This window comes from Lytechinus pictus, chromosome 13 (assembly GCF_037042905.1).
Source record: "Lytechinus pictus isolate F3 Inbred chromosome 13, Lp3.0, whole genome shotgun sequence".
Lineage (NCBI taxonomy): Eukaryota > Metazoa > Echinodermata > Echinoidea > Temnopleuroida > Toxopneustidae > Lytechinus > Lytechinus pictus.
The window spans coordinates 27,376,235-27,401,340 of NC_087257.1; the positions used below are offsets into that span (position 1 = coordinate 27,376,235).

At 36.7% G+C, this 25,106-nt stretch overlaps 2 protein-coding genes across 7 annotated transcripts in view; both read right to left on the reverse strand.

The window, feature by feature from the left end:
• Positions 1-292: 292 nt before the first annotated feature.
• The window catches only part of LOC129275199 (gastrula zinc finger protein XlCGF57.1-like), a 31,403-nt gene continuing 6,589 nt past the window's right edge, over positions 293-25,106 (reverse strand). Inside the window, exons 2-8 of one of the 6 annotated variants that reach the window (XR_010295400.1) lie at positions 23,766-24,375; positions 22,363-22,401; positions 19,795-19,833; positions 15,745-15,783; positions 13,384-13,428; positions 1,072-9,949; positions 293-1,040 (exon numbers count right to left, since the gene is read on the reverse strand). Coding sequence is in view for 5 of the 6 variants with exons in the window: in XM_064108148.1 (XP_063964218.1) it covers positions 8,142-9,949; positions 13,384-13,428; positions 15,745-15,783; positions 19,795-19,833; positions 22,363-22,401; positions 23,766-24,357 (2,562 nt within the window). In the remaining variant the exon portion in view is untranslated. Of the gene's footprint in view, positions 12,615-13,383; positions 13,429-15,744; positions 15,784-19,794; positions 19,834-22,362; positions 22,402-23,765; positions 24,376-25,106 lie in introns of all 6 variants that reach the window. The other 5 variants (XM_064108148.1, XM_064108151.1, XM_064108150.1 and 2 more) reach the window with 5 other exon arrangements.
• Positions 13,344-15,139, reverse strand: LOC135156290 (zinc finger protein 239-like). The gene has a single exon (XM_064108153.1). It carries the CDS (start codon positions 15,041-15,043, stop codon positions 13,922-13,924), a length of 1,122 nt encoding a protein of 373 aa, XP_063964223.1. The 5' UTR covers positions 15,044-15,139; the 3' UTR covers positions 13,344-13,921.

A 25,106-nucleotide genomic window follows, 5' to 3' on the forward strand; every position in this document is an offset into this window, starting at 1 on the left:
GTTTTATTTCGATTTATAATGATGTATTTCTTACCATCATAAAAGACCAAAATAGTAGGGGGGGCATTTGATATTGTGTCCCCCCTACTATTTTGAGTAGGGGGGACACGTCCATCCTGTCCCCCCTGGGATTTCCGCCCATGGGTTTTCACCACAGTACTATTGGGAATGGCGGGTCAGATTAATCTTGTGAGAATTGTGGTATAAAATGAGAAAACACAAATTTCACTAATTTGTAAATAACTCCATGTATCTATTACAATATGTGCACAAGAAACAAATATCAACAAGATATCATAATAACTTTTCAACATCAATTTAATGTGTACAATCAAAGAAAAGTCCTGCTACATGTTTGATATAAAACAGTGACAAATACAATGAAAAACAAAGAAAACAGTTGCCTGAAAGCCTCATGAAGGCTTTAACACAAGAACGGGCATACTGTGAACACAACCCAGAATTCGTCTCTGACAGTCTTGCCTCTGTAAATTAAATCAATATAGGAAGACTGGTGTCAAGTCATCAAACATTTGCTCATTTAAATCTATCCTTTGAATAAATCCAAGGCTATGAAGGGGCAATTTTTAGGATGCCCTGCTTAATGGAAGAAAGAAATTATTGGATATGGCCATTTGCTACAAAATTAAAACAAAGCGTCAATTTTCATTCACATATTTTGACAAATTTAAGGCAAAACATCAATTTTCATTCAAGTTTTTGACCCTTGAATGACCTGAAATTTAACTCACATCATGGCGGACAGTTGATCCTACCATCTTGATGGGCTTGGGGAAAACAAAAGTTAGATCCATTTTCAAAATAAGAAAACACATATTTGATTATAAAAGCCAAAGTTCATTGACCCCGCAAAATGACCTTTGACCTTGACTTAGAAACATGATATCCCTTCAAAATAATTTGTGATATCCAATAATCATCTCATAAAAGTATCATTTAACATGATCAGATTCTTTTAAACCAATGAAAAAATACAATTTCTTATCATAATAAATAACAGTTAACCATAACCAAGTGACCTCGCATTATACTCATTTAATGCCTGTAAACAAAGACTGGACTATTTTAAAGTTATTTTGAAAATTTGAATTTTTGAAAGATAGCAGTTAATTGCACGATGCCTGTTGGCTTAATAACGATTGCCTTTTGACAGACATATACTGGTGCTGATTACGCAACACACTCAGGACTCCTGGGGGTGTTTCATAAAGCTGTTTATAAGTTACATTCGTCTTTAGGAACGTTTGGTCACCAGCCCTTTCATTGATGTTGATATATCGCATAAGAAAGAGTCACAAGTCGTTCGTAAAGTCACTCAAGACTTACAACCGGCTTTATGAAACACCCACCAGGTGGGTGTTTCATAAAGCTGTTCGTAAAGTTCCGCACAACTTTACGCACAACTGGAATATGCTCTTAGGTCATAACTCAATTACATAGGGATATCACATAGCACAAGAAAGGATCACTCGGCATTTAAGTGCGACTTACATTATACGTAAATCTTTGTGAAACACCCCCCAGGTCTGATAGTATTCCTAGTAATGAATTTCCAAATGAACAGCTGTTTGAAACAAGCCCTTACACAACATAAAACGGTTTACCAACGTTTACAACATGATTGAAGGTAAAGTGGCCTACGAACCAGAGTACATTTTTCTTCATAATCAAGGCTCATGGCACACATAACCTTGTTTTAAAACAGGATTATCTAACACATGGGTTAGCCATAAATCGTACCTATGATTATCACAATTAATTGCTTATAGTCAAAGCAATCAATCATAAAAAAGTTATACGATCATTGCTAAGCGTTGTTATGGGCCATTTGAATACTCTTTATTTCTGAAATGGGCCAGATTTCCCCTCATGACTTCTCAATAAAGTGCCTCTATAAGATAAAACAAATTAGCTTTAAAAAAAATCTCTTAAAAGTCCCCCTACTTCATTTAAATGTACATTGCATTTTCATGTAATTGACAAACTGAAATTAACCACAAAAAAGGCCCCATATACTATCCTGAAAGTACTTTGTTGATGGTATGACAAAATAGATGTTATTGTCAATGTGTTTACATGACTCTTTAAAAATTCCTCATGGAAATTTTGTATCTCTTTTGGAGATTTTGGAATATTCAATAGTCCAATCTCTGATCATTTAAGGTTTGTGCCAAATTTTGGCAGGAATCCCATATTAAAGGAACAGTTCACCCCAACAAAAAGTGGATTTGAATAAAAGGAGAAAAATCCAACAAGCAAAACAATGAAAATTTCATCAAAATCGGATGTAAAACAATAGTTATAACATTTTATGTTCTGCAATGTATGTTTAAAATGACAATTCCTATTAATGAAACGACGTTGTTCATTGGATACAAAATTCACGATCGCAAATTTACGTTCGTTAGTTTGTTTATAATATTTGCACAGTATGCAATATACAAATCCTATGTCATGTTTAAGATGCAAGGAAGAGCTTTTAATATATATTCAATTTGGTATGAGTTCAAGAAAGAGATACTTTTTTTATGTAAAATGGCGATTTAAATCCAATGTTCATTTAATTCAAATGTTCAAAGAGCTTTAACCCTAAAGAGAAATTTCATGTTTATTACATTTTAGATTAAATAGTTGATGTCTATTACATGTTTATATGTAACTTGTTTTGTAACTCTACACGCACTGTGCCTCGAAAGAAATTGTTAAATGAGAAAGGAATATGAAGAATAAAGTACCTCTGAAGAAGGAAAATATATTTTTTTTAAAGTTTTGCTTGATTGCACATCCTGGTCGGTATGCAAATGCAAGACTGATGACCTCATCCACTCACTAATTTTGTGTATTTTGTTATATGAAAGATGAAATATTCTAATTTTCTCTGCATTGTCAAGTGAAACAATGTTTAATCTACCCTGAACATGTGGAATTAGGATTAATACTATATGGTTCATTCCAGTTGGTCCTTAGGTAAAAAAATGAAATATTGTATAATTCACACAATAAATAAAATAAATTTGCATGACACTGAGATATGCATATCACTGTTTTGTGAAAAGTAAGCCAAAACTTTAAAATGTCATAACTTTCTTATTTTACATCCAATTTTGATGAAAATTTTCAATATTATGCTAGTTTGATTTTTCTGAATTGATTCAAATCAACATTTTTCTGGGGTGGACTTCACCTCTACAAACTGCTATTTTTCTTTCAATTGGAGCTTTCCTACAGTCTTGATAGTTTTGTCAGAATAGTGACTATGATGATTTGTAATGAAACATGTGGCTCTAACTTTTGAGGTGTTAAATCAAATGAATAACAAAAAGATTGAAAGACCTGTCAGTATCTTGTGAACAAATCCCTTGGACGGACATGCCCTGGTACAACTCTGATATTCAAATGACATGGGCCCGTATTCTGAAGTCAGGTTTAACTTAAACTCAAGTTTAAACTTGTGGTTTAAGTATGGGAAGCCATTAGTATCAAAAATTTTATGGAGTTGTATGTTTCTTATGTTTACTGTGCTCTTTACTGATTAATCGATGGTGAGTACAATCATATATTTATACTTCCTAGACAATTATGAATTATTTGAGAGCCAGATGAGCTGAAGTATGATATATCTACTATTAGTGATTTATGTAACAATTGGCTCTCCATACTTAAACCACAACTTTAAACCTGCTATCAAAATACAGGCCTTCATGTCTTTCCAGCCTAGTCAGATATCATCTATCATAACATATAACATTATGGTCATTCATCTGTCTTTTCTCCTACAACATCTGGGTTTTCTCCTACTATTCACAGACGATTACAATTCTCTGGTATACCAGAAGCAATGGTGAGGAAAGCCATTACCCCTAGCTAGCTTCGCAAGAGATTCCATGTGTGGACGATGCCAGAAATAAGTTTGATGTATGGTGGAAGAGGAGGAAATGTTGTGTGATTAGGGAGGATACCTGGGGGACATGGTAAGTGTGGGTGTCACAGATAGAGCAAAGAGAGCTACTATACAGCTAAATATTTCCTTGTAGATCAAAGGAATGGTGCACGAGTTGTTTGAGATTGGTGATACTGTGTGGAAGAAGGACATGGTGTCGGGGAGAAAAAAAAAAGATCTTCAGAATTCACAGATACATAATTATAACACAAGTCAAAGAACTTTTGTTCGTCAGCCTTTTGCAAGAACAAATGCCACTCTGACCTCCTTTCATATATCCTGCATTAATGAGTGGAATGGTTTACCTGTTGATATAAAAAAATAGTAAAACTCCATGTTCAAAAGGTAATCCAAAACTGATTTTCTTGAAAGGTTATTTTTATTTTCCTTCAATATGTATGTTAGTACATTTTTGCATTTAAGTTGATGACCTATTCATTAATGTCAAGTATGTGCATGTGTGGGTGGATGGAAGCGGTAGTGTGCATATACGTGTGTTTGTAAATAGTTTGTATTCTAGTTTAGCATCTAAACATTTAAAATTTTATCCTCTTTTTTGTAGATTAGTATACCCTATATTTTATGTTAATAGTCATGTATTTATTCCAGGGTCCTGCTCACAAGCCTTGCTTTTAAAAGGGTCCTAAAAAAAAAACAATTCAACTATGCTATAATCTATTTGATACATGTTTATGTACTCATTTGCATTGTATGTATATTTATTTTCATTGTATTGTGATGTTTTTAGTTTTGAATAGACAAACTTGAAATTAAACTTGAGAGCAATGGTAAGAGCGAAGTTGATAGATAGGAAGAAAACTGAGCACATGATGCAGATGTCGGGATCGAAAGAAGCAGTGGACTGGGTGGCGAAGGCAATGGGGTACGTTGGTTTGGGCTTCATGAGGGGTGACGAGGGCATGTTTTAAGGAGGGCTTTGAGTTCAAGGTGGGTGGTTCGTATGGCTTTTCTCCTGTGTAATCTGAGATGGAGTTTCGGACTACTCTTTCGAGCAAACCTTTTCTCACAGTGTGAAGATTCATATGGCTTTTCTCCTGTGTGTTTTCTGAGATGGAGTTTCAGACTAGTTTGAGAAAACCTTTTCTCACAGTGTGAACATTCATATGGCTTTTCTCCTGTGTGTGTTCTGAGATGGGGTTTCCGACCACTCTTTCAAGCAAACCCTTTCTTACAGTGTGAAAATTCAAATGGCTTTTCTCCTGTGTGTATTCGCAGATGATCTGTCAGGAAGGATTTAAGAGAAAATCTCTTCATACACTGTGAACATTCATATGGCTTTTCTCCTGTGTGTGTTCTGAGATGGAGTTTCAGATGACTCTTTCGAGCAAACCTTTTCTCACAGTAAGAACATTCAAATGGCTTTTCTCCTGTGTGTTTGGAAATGAAGGGTTATGTATCGAAATATGATCAACCAGATGACTTTTCTCAGAAAATTCCTTGTAACAGAACGAACATTTATATAGCCTCTCTCCTGCGTGTATTCGCAGATGACAGTCAAGAGACTTTTTATAAGAAAATCTTTGCATTCAGTGTGAACATTCATATGGCATTTCTCCTGTGTGCGTCCTTAGATGGAGTTTCAGATCACTCTTTTGAGCAAACCCTTTCTCAAAGTGTGAACATTCAAATGGCTTTTCTCCTGTGTGTGTTCGGAAATGAAGGGTTATACCGCTTTGTTGAGAAAACATCCTCTTACAAAGTGGACATTCATATGGCCTTGTAACAGAACGAATATGTATATAGCCTCTCTCCTGCGTGTATTCGCAGATGACAGTCATGAGACCTTTTATAAGAAAATATTTGCATACAGTGTGGACATTCATATGGCTTTTCTCCAGTGTGCATTCTGACATGACGTATCAGACTACCTTTCCGAGAAAACATTGTGAACATTCGTAAGGCTTTTCTCCCGTGTGTATTCACAGATGATCTGTCAGGGATGATTTGAGAGAAAATCTCTTCATACACTGTGAACATTCATATGGCTTTTCTTCTGTGTGTGTTCTGAGATGGAGTTTCAGACTACTTTTTTGAGAAAAACTTTTCTCACCATGTGAACATTCATATGGCTTTTCTCCTGTGTGCGTCCTAAGATGGGGTTTCAGACTACTCTTTTGAGCAAACCCTTTCTCACAGTGTGAACATTCAAATGGCTTTTCTTCTGTGTGTTCTGAGATGACATATCAGATCACTTTTTTTAGCAAACCCTTTCTCACAGTGTGAACATTCAAATGGCTTTTCTTCTGTGTGTTCTGAGATGACATATCAGATCACTTTTTTTAGCAAACCCTTTCTCACAGTGTGAACATTCAAATGGCTTTTCTCCTCTGTGTGTTCTGAGATGACGTATCAGATCACTCTTTTGAGCAAACCCTTTCTCACAGTGTGAACATTCATATGGGTTTTCTCCTGTGTGTGTTCTGAGATGAAGGGTCAGAGAAAGCTTCCAAGAAAATCTTTTTGTACATATTGAACATTTGTATGGTTTTTCTACATTGTGTTTTGATATGATTGGTCAGACTACTCTTTTGAGCAAATGTTTTCTTACATAATGAACATTCATACAGCTTTTTTCCTGTGTGCGTTCTGATATGCTGAGTCAAATATTTCTTTTTAGAAAACCCTTTCTCACATAAGCATTCATATGTCTCCTCTCTGATGTATCTTTGATTACGTTTTGTTTAAAATCTCTTCTGAGAAAATCCACTCTCACATGAACATTTAGGTGAATTTTTTTCTCTGTTTTTTGGTAGATGACGAGACAGATGCTTTTTCGCAGAAAATTTCTCGTGATAAAGAGAACACTCATTCGGCCTTTCTTTCATATGACTTTGAGCATCGCATTTAAGTTCTTTCTGACAGCAAAAACATCTGTTCCTTCTTCGATGTGATCTCAAGTTGTAAACAGGAACATTTCTATGGCTGAAAATCTTTTTACAGCGATGCACCTTTCCTCCAAACTCATTTTCGTCACGTTTACTTGACATACCTTCTCCTTGTGAGTCTTGCCTTTCTTCAAATGTACATGTATCTCCTGGTAGTAAGAGAGAAATAAATGCCATCAAGACAAGTATGGTAATTCACCTGGCTTTTCTCTTACAACATGGACATTAGCATGACTCTATCTCTTAGCTGCTGACTAGTCAGATAACATCTATCAGGTCATTACAGTATGGTCATTCATTTGGTTACTCTCATACAATATTGACATCACATAACTATGTCTTTACAGATGATGAGACGGGTAATGTCAATCAGAACATTCCAGTACAGTGGAACGGTTGGCGAAGGTGAATGTGGTACGTTGGTATGGGCACATGCTCGGGAGGGATGACAGACACGTCTTAAGGAGGGCTTTGAGTTCAAGAGAGGGTGGTTCGAGGGGGAGGGGACAGCCAAAGAAATGGAAGAGGCAAGTGTACGAAGAGAGCCAGAAGGATTGGGTTGATGGCGAAGGATGCACTGAATTGGGCAAAGTGATAGGAGGGGGTGGGGGCGATTGCTGCAAGTGTGGGGTGAATCCAGAAACCTCATTCACAGAGACAAAACCGGATTTACAACTTGGGATTGATGGCAATGATGATAATGACTAACAAGTGTCTTCTTTTGAGCAAATCTTTCCGAACAGTGTGAACATTCCAATGGCTATTTTACTGACATTCCTGTGTTTGTTCGGAAATGAAGGGTTAATCCGCTTTGTTGAGAAAACATCCTCTTACAAAGTGGACATTCATATGGCTTTTCTTCCGTATGTATTGAAATATGATCTACCAGATGACTTTTTTCAGAAAATTCCTTGTAACAGAATGAACATTTATACAGCCTCTCTCCTGCGTGTATTCGCAGATGACAGTCAAGAGGCTTTTTATAAGAAAATCTTTGCATACAGTGTGGACATTCATATGGCTTTTCTCCAGTGTGCGTTCTGACATGACGTATCAGACTACTTTTCCGAGAAAACATTGTCTTACATTGTGGACATTTCTATGGTTTTTCCTTTGTGTGTGTTCTAAGGTGAAAAGTTAGGTTTCTTTGTGTAAATCTCTTGGCACGGTGTGAACATTCGTACGGCCTTTCCCCCGTGTGTATTCGCAGATGATCTGTCAGGGAGGATTTAAGAGAAAATCTCTTCATACACTGTGAACATTCATATGGCTTTTCACCTGTGTGTCCTAAGATGGGATTTCAGACTACTTTTTTGAGCAAACCTTTTCTCACAGTGTGAACATTCATATGGCTTTTCTCCTGTGTGCGTCCTCAGATGAAGTTTCAGATCACTCTTTTGAGCAAACCTTTTCTCACAGTGTGAACATTCATATGGCTTTTCTCCTGTGTGTATTCGCAGATGAACTGTCAGGGAGGATTTAAGAGAAAATCTCTTCATACACTGTGAACATTTATATGGCTTTTCACCTGTGTGTGTCCTAAGATGGGATTTCAGACTACTTTTTTGAGCAAACCTTTTCTTACAGTGTGAACATTCATATGGCTTTTCTCCTGTGTGTGTTCTGAGATGGAGTTTCAGATTACTCTTTCGAGCAAACCTTTTCTCACAGTGTGAACATTCAAATGGCTTTTCTCCTGTGTGCGTCCTCAGATGAAGTTTCAGATCACTCTTTTGAGCAAACCTTTTCTCACAGTGTGAACATTCATATGGCTTTTCTCCTGTGTGTATTCGCAGATGATATGTCAGGGAGGATTTAAGAGAAAATCTCTTCATACACTGTGAACATTTATATGGCTTTTTACCTGTGTGTGTCCTAAGATGGGATTTCAGACTACTTTTTTGAGCAAACCTTTTCTCACAGTGTGAACATTCATATGGCTTTTCTCCTCTGTGTGTTCTGAGATGGAGTTTCAGATTACTCTTTCGAGCAAACCTTTTCTCACAGTGTGAACATTCAAATGGCTTTTCTCCTGTGTGCGTCCTCAGATGAAGTTTCAGATCACTCTTTTGAGCAAACCTTTTCTCACAGTGTGAACATTCAAATGGCTTTTCTCCCGTGTGTATTCGCAGATGATCTGTCAGGGAGGATTTAAAAGAAAATATCTTCATACACTGTGAACATTCATATGGCTTTTCTCCTGTGTGTGTTCTGAGATGGAGTTTAAGACTACTCTTTCGAGCAAACATTTTCTCACAATGTGAACATTCATATGGCTTTTCTCCCGTGTGTATTCGCAGATGATCTGTCAGGGAGGATTTAAAAGAAAATCTCTTCATACAGTGTGAACATTCATATGGCTTTTCTCTTGTGTGTGTTCTGAGATGGAGTTTCAAATCACTCTTTTGAGCAAACCTTTTCTCACAGTGTGAACATTCAAATGGCTTTTCACCTGTGTGTTGTCTGAGATGAAGGGTCAGAGAAAAGTTCCAAGAAAATCTTTTCGTACATATTGAACATTTGTATGGTTTTTCTACATTGTGTGTTTTGATATGATTGGTCAGACTACTCTTTTGAGCAAATGTTTTCTTACATAATGAACATTCATATAGCTTTTTTCCTGTGTGCGTTCTGATATGCTGAGTCAGATATTTCTTATTAGAAAACCCTTTCTCACATAATGAGCATTCATATGACTCCTCTCTGATGTGTCTTTGATTATGTTTTGTTGAAAATCTCTTCTGAGAAAATCCACTCTCACATGAACATTTAGGTGGATTTTTCTCTCCGTTTTTTGGTAGATGATGAGACAGACGCTTTTTCGCAGAAAATTTCTCGTAAGAAAGAGAACACTCATTTAGCCTTTCTTTCATATGACTTTTAGCATCACATTTAAGTTCTTTCTGACAGTAAAAACATCTGTTCCTTTTTCGATGTGATCTCAAGTTGTAAGCAGGAACATTTCTATGGCTGAAAATCTTTTTACAGCGATGCACCTTTCCTCGTAACTCATTTTCATCATGTATACTTGACATACCTTCTCCTTGTGAGTCTTGCCTTTCTTCAAAGGTACATGTATCTCCTGGTAGTAAAAGAGAGAAAATAAATGCCATCAAGACAAGTATGGTAATTCACCTGGCTTTTCTCTTACAACATGGACATTAGCATGACTCTATCTCTTAGCTGCTGACTAGTCAGATAACATCTATCAGGTCATTACAGTATGGTCATTCATTCATTTGGTTACTTTCATACAACATTGACATCAAATGACTATGTCTTTACAGATGATGAGTCGGATGTCAATCAGAACATTACAGTACAGTGGAACGGTTGGCGAAGGTGCATGTGGTACGTTGGTATGGGCACGTGCTCGGGAGGGATGACAGACACGTTTTAAGGAGGGCTTTGAGTTCAAGGTGGGTAGTTCGAGGGGGAGGGGACAGCCAAAGAAGAAATGGAAGAGGCAAGTGTAAAAAGAGAGCCAGGAGGATTGGGTTGATGGCGAAGGATGCACTGAATTGGGCAAAGTAATAGGAGGGGGTAGGGGCGATTGCTGCAAGTGTGGGGTGAATCCAGAAACCTCATTCACAGAGACAAAAGTGGATTTACACCTTGGGATTGATGGCAATGATGATAATGACTAACAAATGTCCTCTTTTGGGCAAATCTTTCCAAACAGTGTGAAAATTCTAATGGCTTTTTCCTGACATTCCTGTGTGTGTTCGGAAATGAAGGGTTAGACCGCTTTGTTGAGACAACATCCTCTTACAAAGTGGACATTCATGTGGCTTTTCTTCAGTATGTATTGAAATATGATCAACCAGATGACTTTTCTCAGATAATTCCTTGTAACAGAATGAACATTTATATAGCCTCTCTCCTGCGTGTATTCGCAGATGACAGTCAAGAGACCTTTTATAAGAAAATCTTTGCATACAGTGTGGATATTCATATAGCTTTTCTCCAGTGAACGTTCTGACATGACGCTTTAGACTACCTTTCCGAGAAAACATTGTCTTACATTGTGGACTTTGTATGATTTTTCCTTTATGTGTGTTCTAAGGTAAAAAGTTAGAAGTGTTCTCTGTGTAAATTTCATGTCACAGTGTGAACATTCATAAGGCCTTTCCCCCGTGTGTATTCGCAGATGATCTGTCAGGGAGGATTTAAGAGAAAATCTCTTCATACACTGAACATTCATATGGCTTTTCTCCTGTGTGTTCTGAGATGGAGTTTCAGATTACCTTTTTGAGTAAACCTTTTCTCACAGTGTGAACATTCATATGGCTTTTCTCCTGTGTGTATTTGCAAATGATCTGTCAGGGAGGATTTAAAAGAAAATCTCTTCATACAGTGTGAACATTCATATGGCTTTTCTCCTCTGTGTGTTCTGAGATGGAGTTTCAGATTACCTTTTTGAGCAAACCTTTTCTCACAATGTGAACATTCATATGGCTTTTCTCCCGTGTGTATTCGCAAATGATCTGTCAGGGAGGATTTAAAAGAAAATCTCTTCATACAGTGTGAACATTCATATGGCTTTTCTCCTGTGTGTGTTCTGAGATGAGTTTCAGACTACCTTTTAGAGCAAACCTTTTCTCACAGTGTGAACATTCATATGGCTTTTCTCCTGTGTGTGTTCTGAGATTGAGTTTCAGACTACCTTTTTGAGTAAACCTTTTCTCACAGTGTGAACATTCATATGGCTTTTCTCCCGTGTGTATTCGAAGATGATCTGTCAGGGAGGAATTAAAAGAAAATCTCTTCATACAGTGTGAACATTCATATGGCTTTTCTCCTCTGTGTGTTCTGAGATGGAGTTTCAGACTACTTAATTAAGTAAACCTTTTCTCACAGCGTGAACATTCATATGGCTTTTTCTCCCATGTGTATTCGCAGATGATCTGTCAGGGAAGATTTAAAAGAAAACCTCTTCATACACTGTGAACATTCATAGGGCTTTTCTCCTGTGTGTGTTCCGAGATGGAGTTTCAGATTACCTTTTTGAGAAAACCTTTTCTCACAGAGTGAACATTCATATGGCTTTTCTCCCATGTGTATTCGCAGATGATCTGTCAGGGAGGATTTAAAAGAAAACCTTGTCATACACTGTGAACATTCATATGGCTTTTCTCCTCTGTGTGTTCTGAGATGGAGTTTCAGACTACCTTTTAGAGCAAACCTTTTCTCACAATGTGAACATTCATATGGCTTTTCTCCTGTGTGTGTTCTGAGATGACGTATCAGATCACTCTTTTGAGCAAACCTCTTCATACACTGTGAACATTCATATGGCTTTTCTCCTGTGTGTGTTCTAAGATGGAGTTTCAGACTACCTTTTTGAGCAAACGTTTTCTCACAGTGTGAACATTCATATGGCTTATCTCCCATGTGTATTCGCAGATGATCTGTCAGGGAGGATTTAAAAGAAAACCTCGTCAAACACTGTGAACATTCATATGGCTTTTCTCCTGTGTGTGTTCTGAGATGGAGTTTCAGACTACCTTTTAGAGCAAACCTTTTCTCACAGTGTGAACATTCATATGGCTTTTCTCCTGTGTGTGTTCTGAGATGACGTATCAGATCACTCTTTTGAGCAAACCTCTTCATACACTGTGAACATTCATATGGCTTTTCTCCTGTGTGTGTTCTGAGATGGAGTTTCAGACTACCTTTTTGAGCAAACGTTTTCTCACAGTGTGAACATTCATATGGCTTTTCTCCCGTGTGTATTCGCAGATGATCTGTCAGGGAGGATTGAAAAGAAAATCTCTTCATACAGTGTGAACATTCAAATGACTTTTCTCCTGTGTGTGTTCTGAGATGGAGTATCAGACTACCTTTTTGAGTAAACCTTTTCTCACAGTGTGAACATTCATATGGCTTTTCTCCTGTGTGTATCCTAAGATGAAGTTTCAGACCACTCTTTTGAGCAAACCTCTTCATACAGTGTGAACATTCATATGGCTTTTCTCCTGTGTGTGTTCTGGAATGAAGGGTCAGAGAAAAGTTCCAAGAAAATCTTTTCATACATACTGAACATTTGTATGGTTTTTCTACATTGTGTGTTTTGATATGATTGGTCAGACTACTCTTTTGAGCAAATGTTTTCTTACATAATGAACATTCATACAGCTTTTTTCCTGTGTGCGTTCTGATATGCTGTGTAAGATATTTCTTTTTAGAAAACCCTTTCTCACATAATAAGCATTTACATAACTCCTCTCTGATGTGCCTTTGAACATTTAGGTGGATTTTTTTCTCTGTTTTTTAGTAGATGACAAGACAGACGCTTTCTGGCAGAAAATTCATTGTAAGAAAGAGAACACTCATTTTGCCTTTCTTTCATATAACTTTTAGCATCACATTTAAGTTCTTTCTGACAGCAGAAACATCTGTTCCTTTTTCGATGTGATCTCAAGTTGTAAGCAGGAACATTTCTATGGCTGAAAATCTTTTTACAGCGATGCACCTTTCCTCGTAACTCATTTTCATCATGTATACTTGACATACCTTCTCCTTGTGAGTCTTGCCTTTCTTCAAAGGTACATGTATCTCCTGGTAGTAAAAGAGAGAAAATAAATGCCATCAAGACAAGTATGGTCATTCACCTGGCTTTTCTCCTACAACATAGACATTAGCATGACTCTATCTCTTTCCTGATGACTAGTCAGATAACATCTATCAGGTCATTACAGTATGGTTACAGTTGGTTACTCTCATACAACATTGACATCACATGACTATGTCTTTACAGATGACGAGTCCGATAATGTCAATCAGAACATTACAGTACAGTGGAACGGTTGGTTAAGGTGAATGTATTACGTTGGTATGGGCGCGTGCTCGGGAGGGATGACAGACACGTTCTAAGAAAGGCTTTGAGTTCAAGGAGGGTGGTTCGAGGGGGAGGGGACAGCCACAGAAGAAATGGAAGAGACAAATGTAAGAGAGCCAGGAGGATGAGGTTGATGATGAAGGATTCACTGAATTGGGCAAAGTGATAGGAGGGGCGATTGCTGCTAGTGTCGGGTGAATCCAGATACCTCATTCACGGAGACAAAACCGAATTTACAACTTGAGATTGATGGCAATGATGATAATGACTAACAAGTGTCCTCTTCTGAGCAAATCTTTCCAAACAATAAGAACATTCCAATGGCTTTTTTCCTGACATTCTTGTGTGGGTTCGGAAATGAAGGGTTAGTCCGCTTTGTTGAGAAAACATCCTCCTACAAAGTGGACATTCATATGGCTTTTCTTCTGTATGTATTGAAATATGATCAACCAGTTGACATTTCTCAGAAAATTCCTTGTAACAGAATGAACATTTATATAGCCTCTCTCCTGCGTGTATTCGCAGATGACAGTCAAGAGGCCTTTTATAAGAAAATCTTTGCATACAGTGTGGACATTCATATGGCTTTTCTCCAGTGTGCGTTCTGATATGACGTTTCAGACTACCTTTCCGAGAAAACATTGTCTTACATTGTGGACATTTGAATGGTTTTTCCTTTGTGTGTGTTCTAAGGTGGTAGGTTAGATGTTTTCTCTTTGTAAATCTCTTGGCACAGTGTGAACATTCGTAAGGCCTTTCCCCCGTGTGTATTCGCAGATGATCTGTCAGGGAGGATTTAAGAGAAAATCTCTTCATACACTGTGAACATTCATATGGCTTTTCTCCTGTGTGTGTTCTGAGATGGAGTTTCAGACTACCCGTTTGAGAAAACCTTTTCTCACAGTGTGTACATTCATATGGCTTTTCTCCTGTGTGTGTTCTAAGATGGAGTTTCAGACTACTTGTTCGAGAGAACCTCTTCATACACTGTGAACATTCATATGGCTTTTCTCCTGTGTGTGTTCTGAGATGGAGTTTCAGACTACCCGTTTGAGAAAACCTTTTCTCACAGTGTGTACATTCATATGGCTTTTCTCCTGTGTGTGTTCTAAGATGGAGTTTCAGACTACTTGTTCGAGAGAACCTCTTCATACACTGTGAACATTCATATGGCTTTTCTCCTGTGTGTGTTCTGAGATGAAGGGTCAGAGAAAGCTTTTGAGTAAACCTTTTCTCACAGTGTGAACATTCATATGGCTTATCTCCTGTGTGTATTCGCAGATGATCTGTCAGGGAGGATTTAAGAGAAAATCTCTTCATACACTGAACATTCATATGGCTTTTCTCCTGTGTGAGTTCTGAGATGGGGTTTCAGACTATTTGTTTGAGAAAACTTCTTCATACACTGTGAACATTCATATGGCTTTTCTCCTGTGTGTGTGTTCTAAGATGACGTATCAGATCCCTCTTTTGAGCAAACCCTTTCTCACAGTGTGAACATTCAAATGGCTTTTCTCCTGTGTGTGTCCTGAGATGGGGTATCAGACTACTCTTTTGAGCAGACCCTTTCTCACAATGTGAACATTCATATGGCTTTTCTCCTGTGTGTGTTCTGAGATGAAGGGTCAGAGAAAGCTTCCAAGAAAATATTTTCGTACATATCAAACATTTGTATGGTTTTTCTACATTGTGTGTTTTGATATGATTGGTCAGACTACTCTTTTGAGCAAATGTTTTCTTACATAATGAACATTCATACAGCTTTTTTCCTGTGTGCGTTCTGATATGCTGAGTCAGATATTTCTTATTAGAAAACCCTTTCTCACATAATAAGCATTCATATGACTCCTCTCTGATGTGTCTTTGATTATGTTTTGTTGAAAATCTCTTCTGAGAAAATCCACTCTCACATGAACATTTGTTCCTTTTTCGATAAGATCTCAAGTTGTAAGCAGGATCAATTCTATGGCTGAAAATCTTTTTACAGTGATGCACCTTTCCTTGTAACTCATTTTCATCATGTATACTTGACATACCTTCTCCTTGTGAGTCTTGCCTTTGTTTAACGGAATCACCTGGTAATAAAAGAGAAAATAAATACTATCAAAACTAGCTTCGATTTTAATATTTCATTTATTTAAACATACATGTATTACATAATTTGAATGCCGGCATTCTGTTTTTCATCTTTGTCCTGAATTGTAGAAACAAGGCCTATGTTATATAGGAGGGCATAATAAAAAAGAACAAATTTTAGTTTTAAGTGTGCAATGTAACCTAAAAAAATATGAACAACATTGTCACAATATGAATTAGTACAATTTAACACCAGGTCCCCTGTTGCATAAAAGTTAGTATGATGGTAACTTTGCCATCCAATGTAAAATTCCCTGAAATCCTTGATTCTTATTGGCTGCTGAGCATCGTTACCATGGTAGTTACCACTGGATGGCAAAGTTAGTGTAATAGTAACTTTTTTTTGCAGTGGGGCCCTGGACAAAATAAACAAAATTTAAATGAAGATCAGCATCAGAAATGTCTCAATCAAAATTTCAAATAGGTCAAGCACCATTGTTCTAACTGATTTCCTCAATACTGGGTCCATTTCATGTTTTATAATTGGATAACAAATAAAACTTGGTTTGTATACATTTGGACAAGTCAAATTTACATTTCAGATTCTATAAAAAAGTGAAAAGTCATATAAAGATTAAACCTACTTTTTGACCCAAACTAAATACTGCTAAAAATGCCCTTTCCATTGGATTCCATGTTGTATTCACCTTGATAAGATGGGGACCTAAACATTTTGAGATTAATACTTTTTTCATTTTACACGGTAAGCCTTGTTACAACCAATAATGTCGCAGCTATGACATTATGCATTGATTGTGACATTATGTGTTGGATGATCATTTTTTGCAATGTTTCACAAAATGGAGTGCGCTGGATCCAGCATTTGGGTTTGGTTTTATTTATGATTTCAAAATACATAGAACGTTCAGATGACAGAGCTTGCGCAAATTAATGAGTGAAAACATATTTTGTGTCTTATTTTTAACTCGAGTGCTGAATCGGATACCGCTGCGACATTATGCATCAATACTTGCGATGCTATGCGTTAGAAGTTCAAGCTACGACATTATGCGTTGGACGCTCTTGGCATAATGTCGAAATCTGCGACATTATGCGTTGGTGTGACATTATCGGTTGTAACAAGCCTTGCAAAACCAACTTACATGTATGAAATCTAGCTATGCAAATTTTTTAAGTGCATGTGAGACCAAAAATTTGATTGCAAAAAGGACTTCATGTACAAATTCAAATCGAATTGGAGTTTTAAGCCAAAATGTATCATCATTTTCGTACTCCTAAAAACACAATCTGCATGTACCGGGAGTCCCGGGGGCCATTTCATAAAGCTGTTCGGAAGTTAAGAGCGACTTTAAGAACGACTGGTGATCCTTTCTTACGCGCTCAACCATCGCCAATGAATCTACTGTTTACCACAAGAAATGATCACCAGTCGTTCTTAACTTACGAACAGCTTTATGAAACGGCACCCATGGCTATTGCAGACCAGGTGGGTGTTTCATAAAGCTGTTCGTAAGTTAAGAGCGACTTTAAGAACGACTGGTGATCCTTTCTTACGCGCAAAACCCTCGCCAATGAAGGTTTTTGTGTATATTATTTACCCCAAGAAAGGATCACCAGTCGTTCTTAAAGTCGCTCTTAACGTACGAACAGCTTTATGAAACGGCCCCCGGGACTCAATGTTGCTTATGATCAGAGAGTGTAACTGATGATTTCCAATGAAAGAAAAAATCCTACATGTACATCGTCCAGGGTCCCGTAACTCAAAGGTTAGCGATTAATTGTATGTTGTAGTAGTCAATGCAATCAATTGTCAAGAAAATGTTCTACGATGATTGCTAAGGTTTGTGTTACAGACCATTGAACTTCAAAGTTAAAATACTCAATCTGTTTGGATTGTCTGGATGTGGACAAAATAAAAATTTGGATTTATCCCCATATCATGTCAGTCATTCTCCCACGTAAGTATAATTTTTGTTAGAAACGTTATGAAATAAAACAAAACATTCATGTCATAATTGCCAATGCAGTACATTTACATGTACACCATGCTTTTTTCCATTATTTTTCAAGGAAGGAAGACCCAATAGGAACAGTGTGAACCGGTGCTAGGTCAGTCAAGCACACCTAGCTCTGATTGGTTCTGTCAGACCCCGGATGGATTTTGTCAGAACTGGTTTACCAAAACATAACTTGAAAATTTAAACTGGATTAGATCTAACAAATCTCATCCTTTTTATTATCATATTAAAATTTCCTCAAGATTTTCAATTACAAACCTGTTATGATGATCAAAATACAACCCCAGTTAGGACAATTTGGATGCAGTATTTCTCAGTTTTCTTGTTTTAATTTATCTGCCTTTTACATTATGGTACCACTCCATCACTAAGCCTCGGATTTCATTTACAATCTCGCCCCCAGAAATGTCACAATAGCTTTAACCCTATCTAGGCTGAGGTATTTTGGGAGATCATATGGCCGGGGGAAGGGGGGTGATTTCCACACTTAGAAATGCTTTAAATATATTAATATATACATTAAAAAAAATCATACAGAGTTCACATTCAAATGAATTAATGTTTGCATAGGACTAGATAGATATCGATGAAATCTTGATATATACAGAATGGTCATTGACATGGCTTTTCTCCTGCATGTTTTTTCAGATGCCTTATGAGACAATGTCTATCAGAAAAATCCTTGTCACAGTACTGACATTCATGCCATTTTTTCCGTGTGAGTTTTAACATGACGATTAAGATTACATTTTAGGGAAAACGTTATCTTACAGTGTGAACACTCAAATGGCTTTTCTCCTGTGTGCGTCCTAAGATGGGGTTTCAGACTACTTTTTTGAGCAAACACTTTCTCACAGTGTGAACATTCAAATGGCTTTTCTCCTGTGTGTGTTCTGAGATGAAGGGTCAGAGAAAGCTTCCAAGAAAATCTTTTCGTACATATTGAACATTTGTATGGTTTGTCCTTTGTGTGTGTTCTAAGGTGAAAAGTTAGTTGTGTCCTCTGTGTAAATCTCTTGTCACAGTGTGAACATTCGTAAGGCCTTTCCCCTGTGTGTATTCGCAGATGATCTGTCAGGGAGGATTTAAGAGAAAATCTCTTCATACACTGTGAACATTCATATGGCTTTTCACCTGTGTGTGTTCTAAGATGGAGTTTCAGACTACTTTTTTGAGCAAACCTTTTCTCACAGTGTGAACATTCATATGGCTTTTCTCGTGTGTGTGTTCTAAGATGAAGTTTCAGACTACTTGTTTGAGAAAACTTCTTCATACACTGTGAACATTCATATGGCTTTTCTCCTGTGTGTGTTCTGAGATGACGTATCAGATCACTCTTTTGAGCGAACCTCTTCATACAGTGTGAGCATTCATATGGATTTTCTCCTGTGTGTGTTCTGAGATGAAGGGTCAGAGAAAAGTTCCAAGAAAATCTTTTCGTACATATTGAACATTTGTATGGTTTTTCTACATTGTGTGTTTTGATATGATTGGTCAGACTACTCTTTTGAGCAAATGTTTTCTTACATAATGAACATTCATACAGCTTTTTTCCTGTGTGCGTTCTGATATGCTGAGTCAGATATTTCTTATTAGAAAACCCTTTCTCACATGATAAGCATTCATATGACTCCTCTCTGATGTGTCTTTGATTATGTTTTGTTGAAAATCTCTTCTGAGAAAATCCACTCTCACATGAACATTTAGGTGGATTTTTTTCTCCGTTTTTTGGTAGATGACGAGACAGACGCTTTTTCGCAGAAAATTTCTCGTAAGAAAGAGAACACTCATTTAGCCTTTCTTTCATATGACTTTGAGCATCACATTTAAGTTCTTTCTGACAGCAGAAACATCTGTTCCTTTTTCGATGTGATCTCAAGTTGTAAGCAGGATCAATTCTATGGCTGAAAATCTTTTTACAGTGATGCACCTTTCCTCGTAACTCATTTTCATCATGTATACTTGACATACCTTCTCCTTGTGAGTCTTGCCTTTGTTTAACGGAATCACCTGGTAATAAAAGAGAAAATAAATACTATCAAAACAAGCTTCGATTTTAATATTTCATTTATTTAAACATACATGTATTACATAATTTGAATGCCGGCATTCTGTTTTTCATCTTTGTCCTGAATTGTAGAAACAAGGCCTATGTTATATAGGAGGGCATAATAAAAAAGAACAAATTTTAGTTTTAAGTGTGCAATGTAACCTAAAAAAATATGAACAACATTGTCACAATATGAATTAGTACAATTTAACACCAGGTTTAACACCTGTTGCATAAAAGTTAGTATGATGGTAACTTTGCCATCCAAAGCAAACTTCCCTGAAATCCTTGATTCTTATTGGCTGATGAGCATCGTTACAATGGTAGTTACCACTGGATGGCAAAGTTACTGTAATACTAACTTTTTTTCAAGGAAGGAAGACCCAATAGGAACAGTGTGAGCTGGTGCTAGGTCAGGTCAAGCACACCTAGCCCTGACTGGTTTTTTTTCCGAACTGGTGCACCAAACTGGATTAGATCTAACAAATCTCACCTTTTTCATTATCATATCAATATTTCCATAAGATTTTCAATTACAAACCTGTTATGGTCAAAATAAAACCCCAGTTAGGACAATTTGGATGCAGTATTTCTCATTTTTCTTGTTTTTAATTTATCTGCCTTTTACATTATGGTACCACTCCATCACTAGGCCTCGGATTTAATTTACAACCTCGCCCCCAGAAATAATGTCACAATAGCTTTAACCCTATCTAGGCCAAGGTATTTTGGGAGATCATATGGCCGGGGGGGGGGGGGGGTGATTTCCACACTTAAAATGCTTTGAATATATTTATATATATACAGAGTTCACATTCAAATGAATATGTTTGCATATAGGACTAGACAGATATCGATAAAATCTTGATATATACAGAATGGTCATTGACATGGCTTTTCTCCTGCAGGTTTTTTCAGATGCCTTATGAGACAATGTCTATCAGAAAAATCCTTGTCATAGTACTGACATTCATGCCATTTTTTTCCTGTGTGGGTTTTAACATGACGGTTAAGATTACATTTTAGGGAAAACGTTCTCTTACAGCGTGAGCACTCTAATCATATGGCTTTTCTCCCGTGTGTGTTCGGAGATGAAAAGCTATATTACGCTTGTCTGAAAAACTCTTATTGCATTTTGAACATTTACAGGGCTTTTCACCTGTGTGTGTTCGGACACGGATTGCTAGATTACGTCTATCTGAATATACCTTGTTACAGTGTGTACATTTATACAGCTTTTCTTCTTTGTGTGTTTGGAGATGACAGGTCAGTTCCGACTTTACCAAAAAGTTTTTCTCACTGTGTGAACATTGATAAAGCTTCTCTCCTGTATGTGTTCTGATATGATACACCAGTGTACTCTCCTGTGAATAACTTTTCTTACTTTAGGTGGTTTCAGACCGCCTCGAAGTTCGTCAGTTCCAGGTATTCTCTGATCGGGAAATTTACCCCGATCAGAAAATACCAGGTATTTTGGTAATGTGAAAGCAAACTACGCATAATTTCCCCGAAAGAAAATACCCGCTAAATAGTAGGTACTTGGCGAAATTACGAGAACTTTCGCGGGGATTTTTCCAAGGTCGCAGGTATTTTGGCGATGTGAAAGCAAATTACGGGAACTTTTAGCCCAGTGTGTCGTTGGGTGCGGCGCCGTGGGTGGCTGCTGGGCTAGTAGTTTTGAATCTCGCGCCTTGCCTGCTTATTAGACCATACTGCGCATGCTCCTAACTTCAGGAATTTATCCCGAAGTGTATGTTTCGGAGCGATCTGAATGCAGGAATAATTAATGGGTATTTTTTAGCCTAAAAATGTTCTCGTAATTTAACGGGGATTCTTGTGATCGAGGCGGTTTGAAACCACCTATAGTAAACACTTGTATGGCAAATCCTTTGAGTGTTTTTCTCCTTTGTGTATTCTCAGAAGCCTGTTCAGGAAGGATTTTGAAGAAAATCTTTTCTCACACAATGAACATTTGAATGGCTTTTCTCCTGTGTGTATCCTGACATGATTGTTCAAAATGCCTTTAATAGAAATTTTTTCTCACATAATGAACATTTGCATGGTTTTTCTCCTGTGTGTGTCCGGACATGATCGTCCAGATTGAATTTTGTAGAAAATATTTTCTCACACAATGAACATTGGTATGGTTTTTCTCCTGTGTGTGTCCTGATATGATTGTTCAAATTGCCTTTCATAGAAAATATTTTCTCTGCATAATGAACATTTGAATGGTTTTTCTCCTGTGTTTGTCCTGATATGATCATTCAGATAGCATTTAAAAGAAAATCCTTTGTAACAGTAAGAACACGCATGTGGCCTTTTCTCTATATAATTTTGACCATCACATTTACTAGGTAATTCTTTTTTACAGTTTAAACATCTATCTTCTTCTCTACTTGATCTACTCGATTCTGGAACATTCCTCTGATCTATCTTTTCTCCAAACTTTATCTTAAGATGAAATTCATCACCACTGATGATAGACGTACCTTTTTCTTTTAAGTCTTGTGTTTGTCCAGCAATATCTCCTGGTTGTGGAAAAACAGAAAATAAATATCATCAATACTTTAGCTTTGATATAATTTTAACCCTAATAGCACAGACATTTTTTGTGATAAATCCGCTGCACAATTTTTATTTTACTGCGTCGCTCGATGACTTGTTACTTTCAAGTCTCATGCAAATTTTGAGACCAAAATAAATGAATAAATTATGCATGTACAAAAATGGTATTAACAAAACAAGATTAAACCCTGTCCCTGAAAGCTGTTTAGTTATCAATATTCTTTTATTTTTCGTGTTTTTCTGGGTACATTCGTAATTTTCAAAGGTTCGTTATTCCGAGAGCGCAATAAGATTTGCAATTTCGAAGGTTCTTTGGTACGAAAATGAAATAAGGCTTGTTAATCCGAAGGTTTGTTAGTCCGAAAACAAAATAAAGTTCGTAAATCCGAATGTTCGTAAGTCCGAAAACGAAATAAGGTTTGTTAATCCGAAGCTTCGTTAGTCCGAAATATGGTTTGTTATTCCGAAAATGAAATAAGGCTTGTTTTTCTCAAAAAGAAATAAATTCATTAAAATTTCAAACAAAAACGGTGATGTAATTATAAAATAACAGGATATTATGCAGTAATAGTTTCAACGGTGTATGTTTTGGTCAAAGCATGTATTGCATCAAGAATTGGCACTTGGATCAAAGTCAAACATCTGAATTTTTATTTTCTCTGAGCAACTGTTGCCTGATCAAGCAATTGGAAGAATATTGGGGACTGTGTGTTGGTCACATGTGACCTGAAGAAAAGGGGATTTTTTAGGGGAGGTTGTCATTTTTAACAGCTTCTGCTGGTCGTGATAAAGAAAATCCCTGTAGGTAAAAAATGCCCTTTTCTCAAAAGGGAAAAATTCCTTTTTTCAAAATGAAATGTGCCCTTTTGGAAATTAAATACTCTTTTTGAAGTACAACATAATAGGTAAGAAAATCACAATTTTTTGCTCGCACTTGCCTTAATTATTATGTCGTAAGGAACTCGCCTTTTTTCTGGTTATAAAAATGCTTAGATCTACTAAGAATGTCAAATTTTTTGGTTGGAATATCATAAATTTTGTACTCGCGTTAAATCTTTGGTTAGATAAACATCTTTTTCATAAAGAGAACTGCTCGGAATGTTTAATTTTCATTCTCATTGAAATGTCAAAAAATTTTAGCTTGCGATTAGCGCTTGCAACATCTCAAGCGGGATGCCCTTTTAATAGTATGGCCTATATAATTAGCCCCATAATTGACCCAAAAAGCGAGCTTTAGAACTTTAGATTTAAAAATTGTCCAAACCATGTAAAAAAATCTTAATATACATGTATAATAACAATCATAAATCTGTAATAATGTATGTACCTTCATCAACAGACATCAAACCGCAAGATCCAAACTTGACAGCGCGATTTTCTTTCACCTCCTCTTCTTTCTCCCCCATTTTATCTGTGAAAGCATTGAAGCTTGTGTCCTCCTCTTCTACTTCTTGCTTGATCTTGATAACATGTGTAGCATCTCTTTGCTCAATCCTGACCAAATTTGTATTATCTTCTCGTTCAATCCTGACAACATATGTAGCATCTCCCTGCTTAATCCTGACCATATTTGAATCATCTTCTTGTTTAATCCTGATCATATTTGAATCATCTTCTTGTTTAATCCTGATCATAGTTGTATCATCTTCTTGTTTAATCCTGATCATATTTGAATCATCTTCTTGTTTAATCCTGATCATATTTGAATCATCTTCTTGTTTAATCCTGATCATAGTTGTATCATCTTCTTGTTTAATCCTGATCATAGTTGTATCATCTTCTTGCTTAATCCTGATGTTTGTATCATCTTCTTGTTTAATCCTGATATCTGTATCACCTCCTTCCTCAATCCTGATGTTTGTATTATCTTCTTGCTTAATCCTGATGTTTGTATCCTCTTCTTCTTTAATCCTCATCATTTTGAAATCTTGAGTATCCTGTCAAGAAAAAAACCCCAGATAATTTGAGGTATCAGTTTATATCAAAATGAAAGACAACTTCATATAATTTGGTTTTCCATACTTTTTTTTTCATTGATCAAAATGCATAATAATAATATTTGGTAGTTTTTATACAGTGTTTCTATTTCATAAGAATTTATCAAGCCCACACAATCGCAGGCAATAGTAGACCTCTACATGAAATGAGTCTTGCTAGACCGAAGTCAAAACCGATCCATCAAATCATTGAGTAAAACTTAAAGGACAAGTCCACCCCAACAAAAAGCTGATTTGAATAGAAAGAGAAAAATCAAACAAGTATAACACTGAAAATTTCATCAAAATCGGATGTAAAATAAGAAAGTTATAACATTTTAAAGTTTCACCTAATTTCTCAAAACAGTTATATGCACATCCTGTTCGGTATGCAAATGAGGGGACCGATGACATCACCCACTCACTATTTCTTTTGTATTTTATTATATGAAATATGAAATATTTTGATTTTCTCGTCATTGTCATGTGAAACAAAGTGTCATTCCTCCCTGAACACGTGGAATTCCATTATTTTAACATTTTGTGGTTCAAACAAAGGGGCTCTAATGGTCAGACTCGTGAAAATTGAAATATTGTATAATTCAAACAATAAAAAACAAAAGAAATAGTGAGTGAGTGACATCATCAACTCTTTCATTTGCCTATCACTGAGTTGAGCATAGAACTGTTTT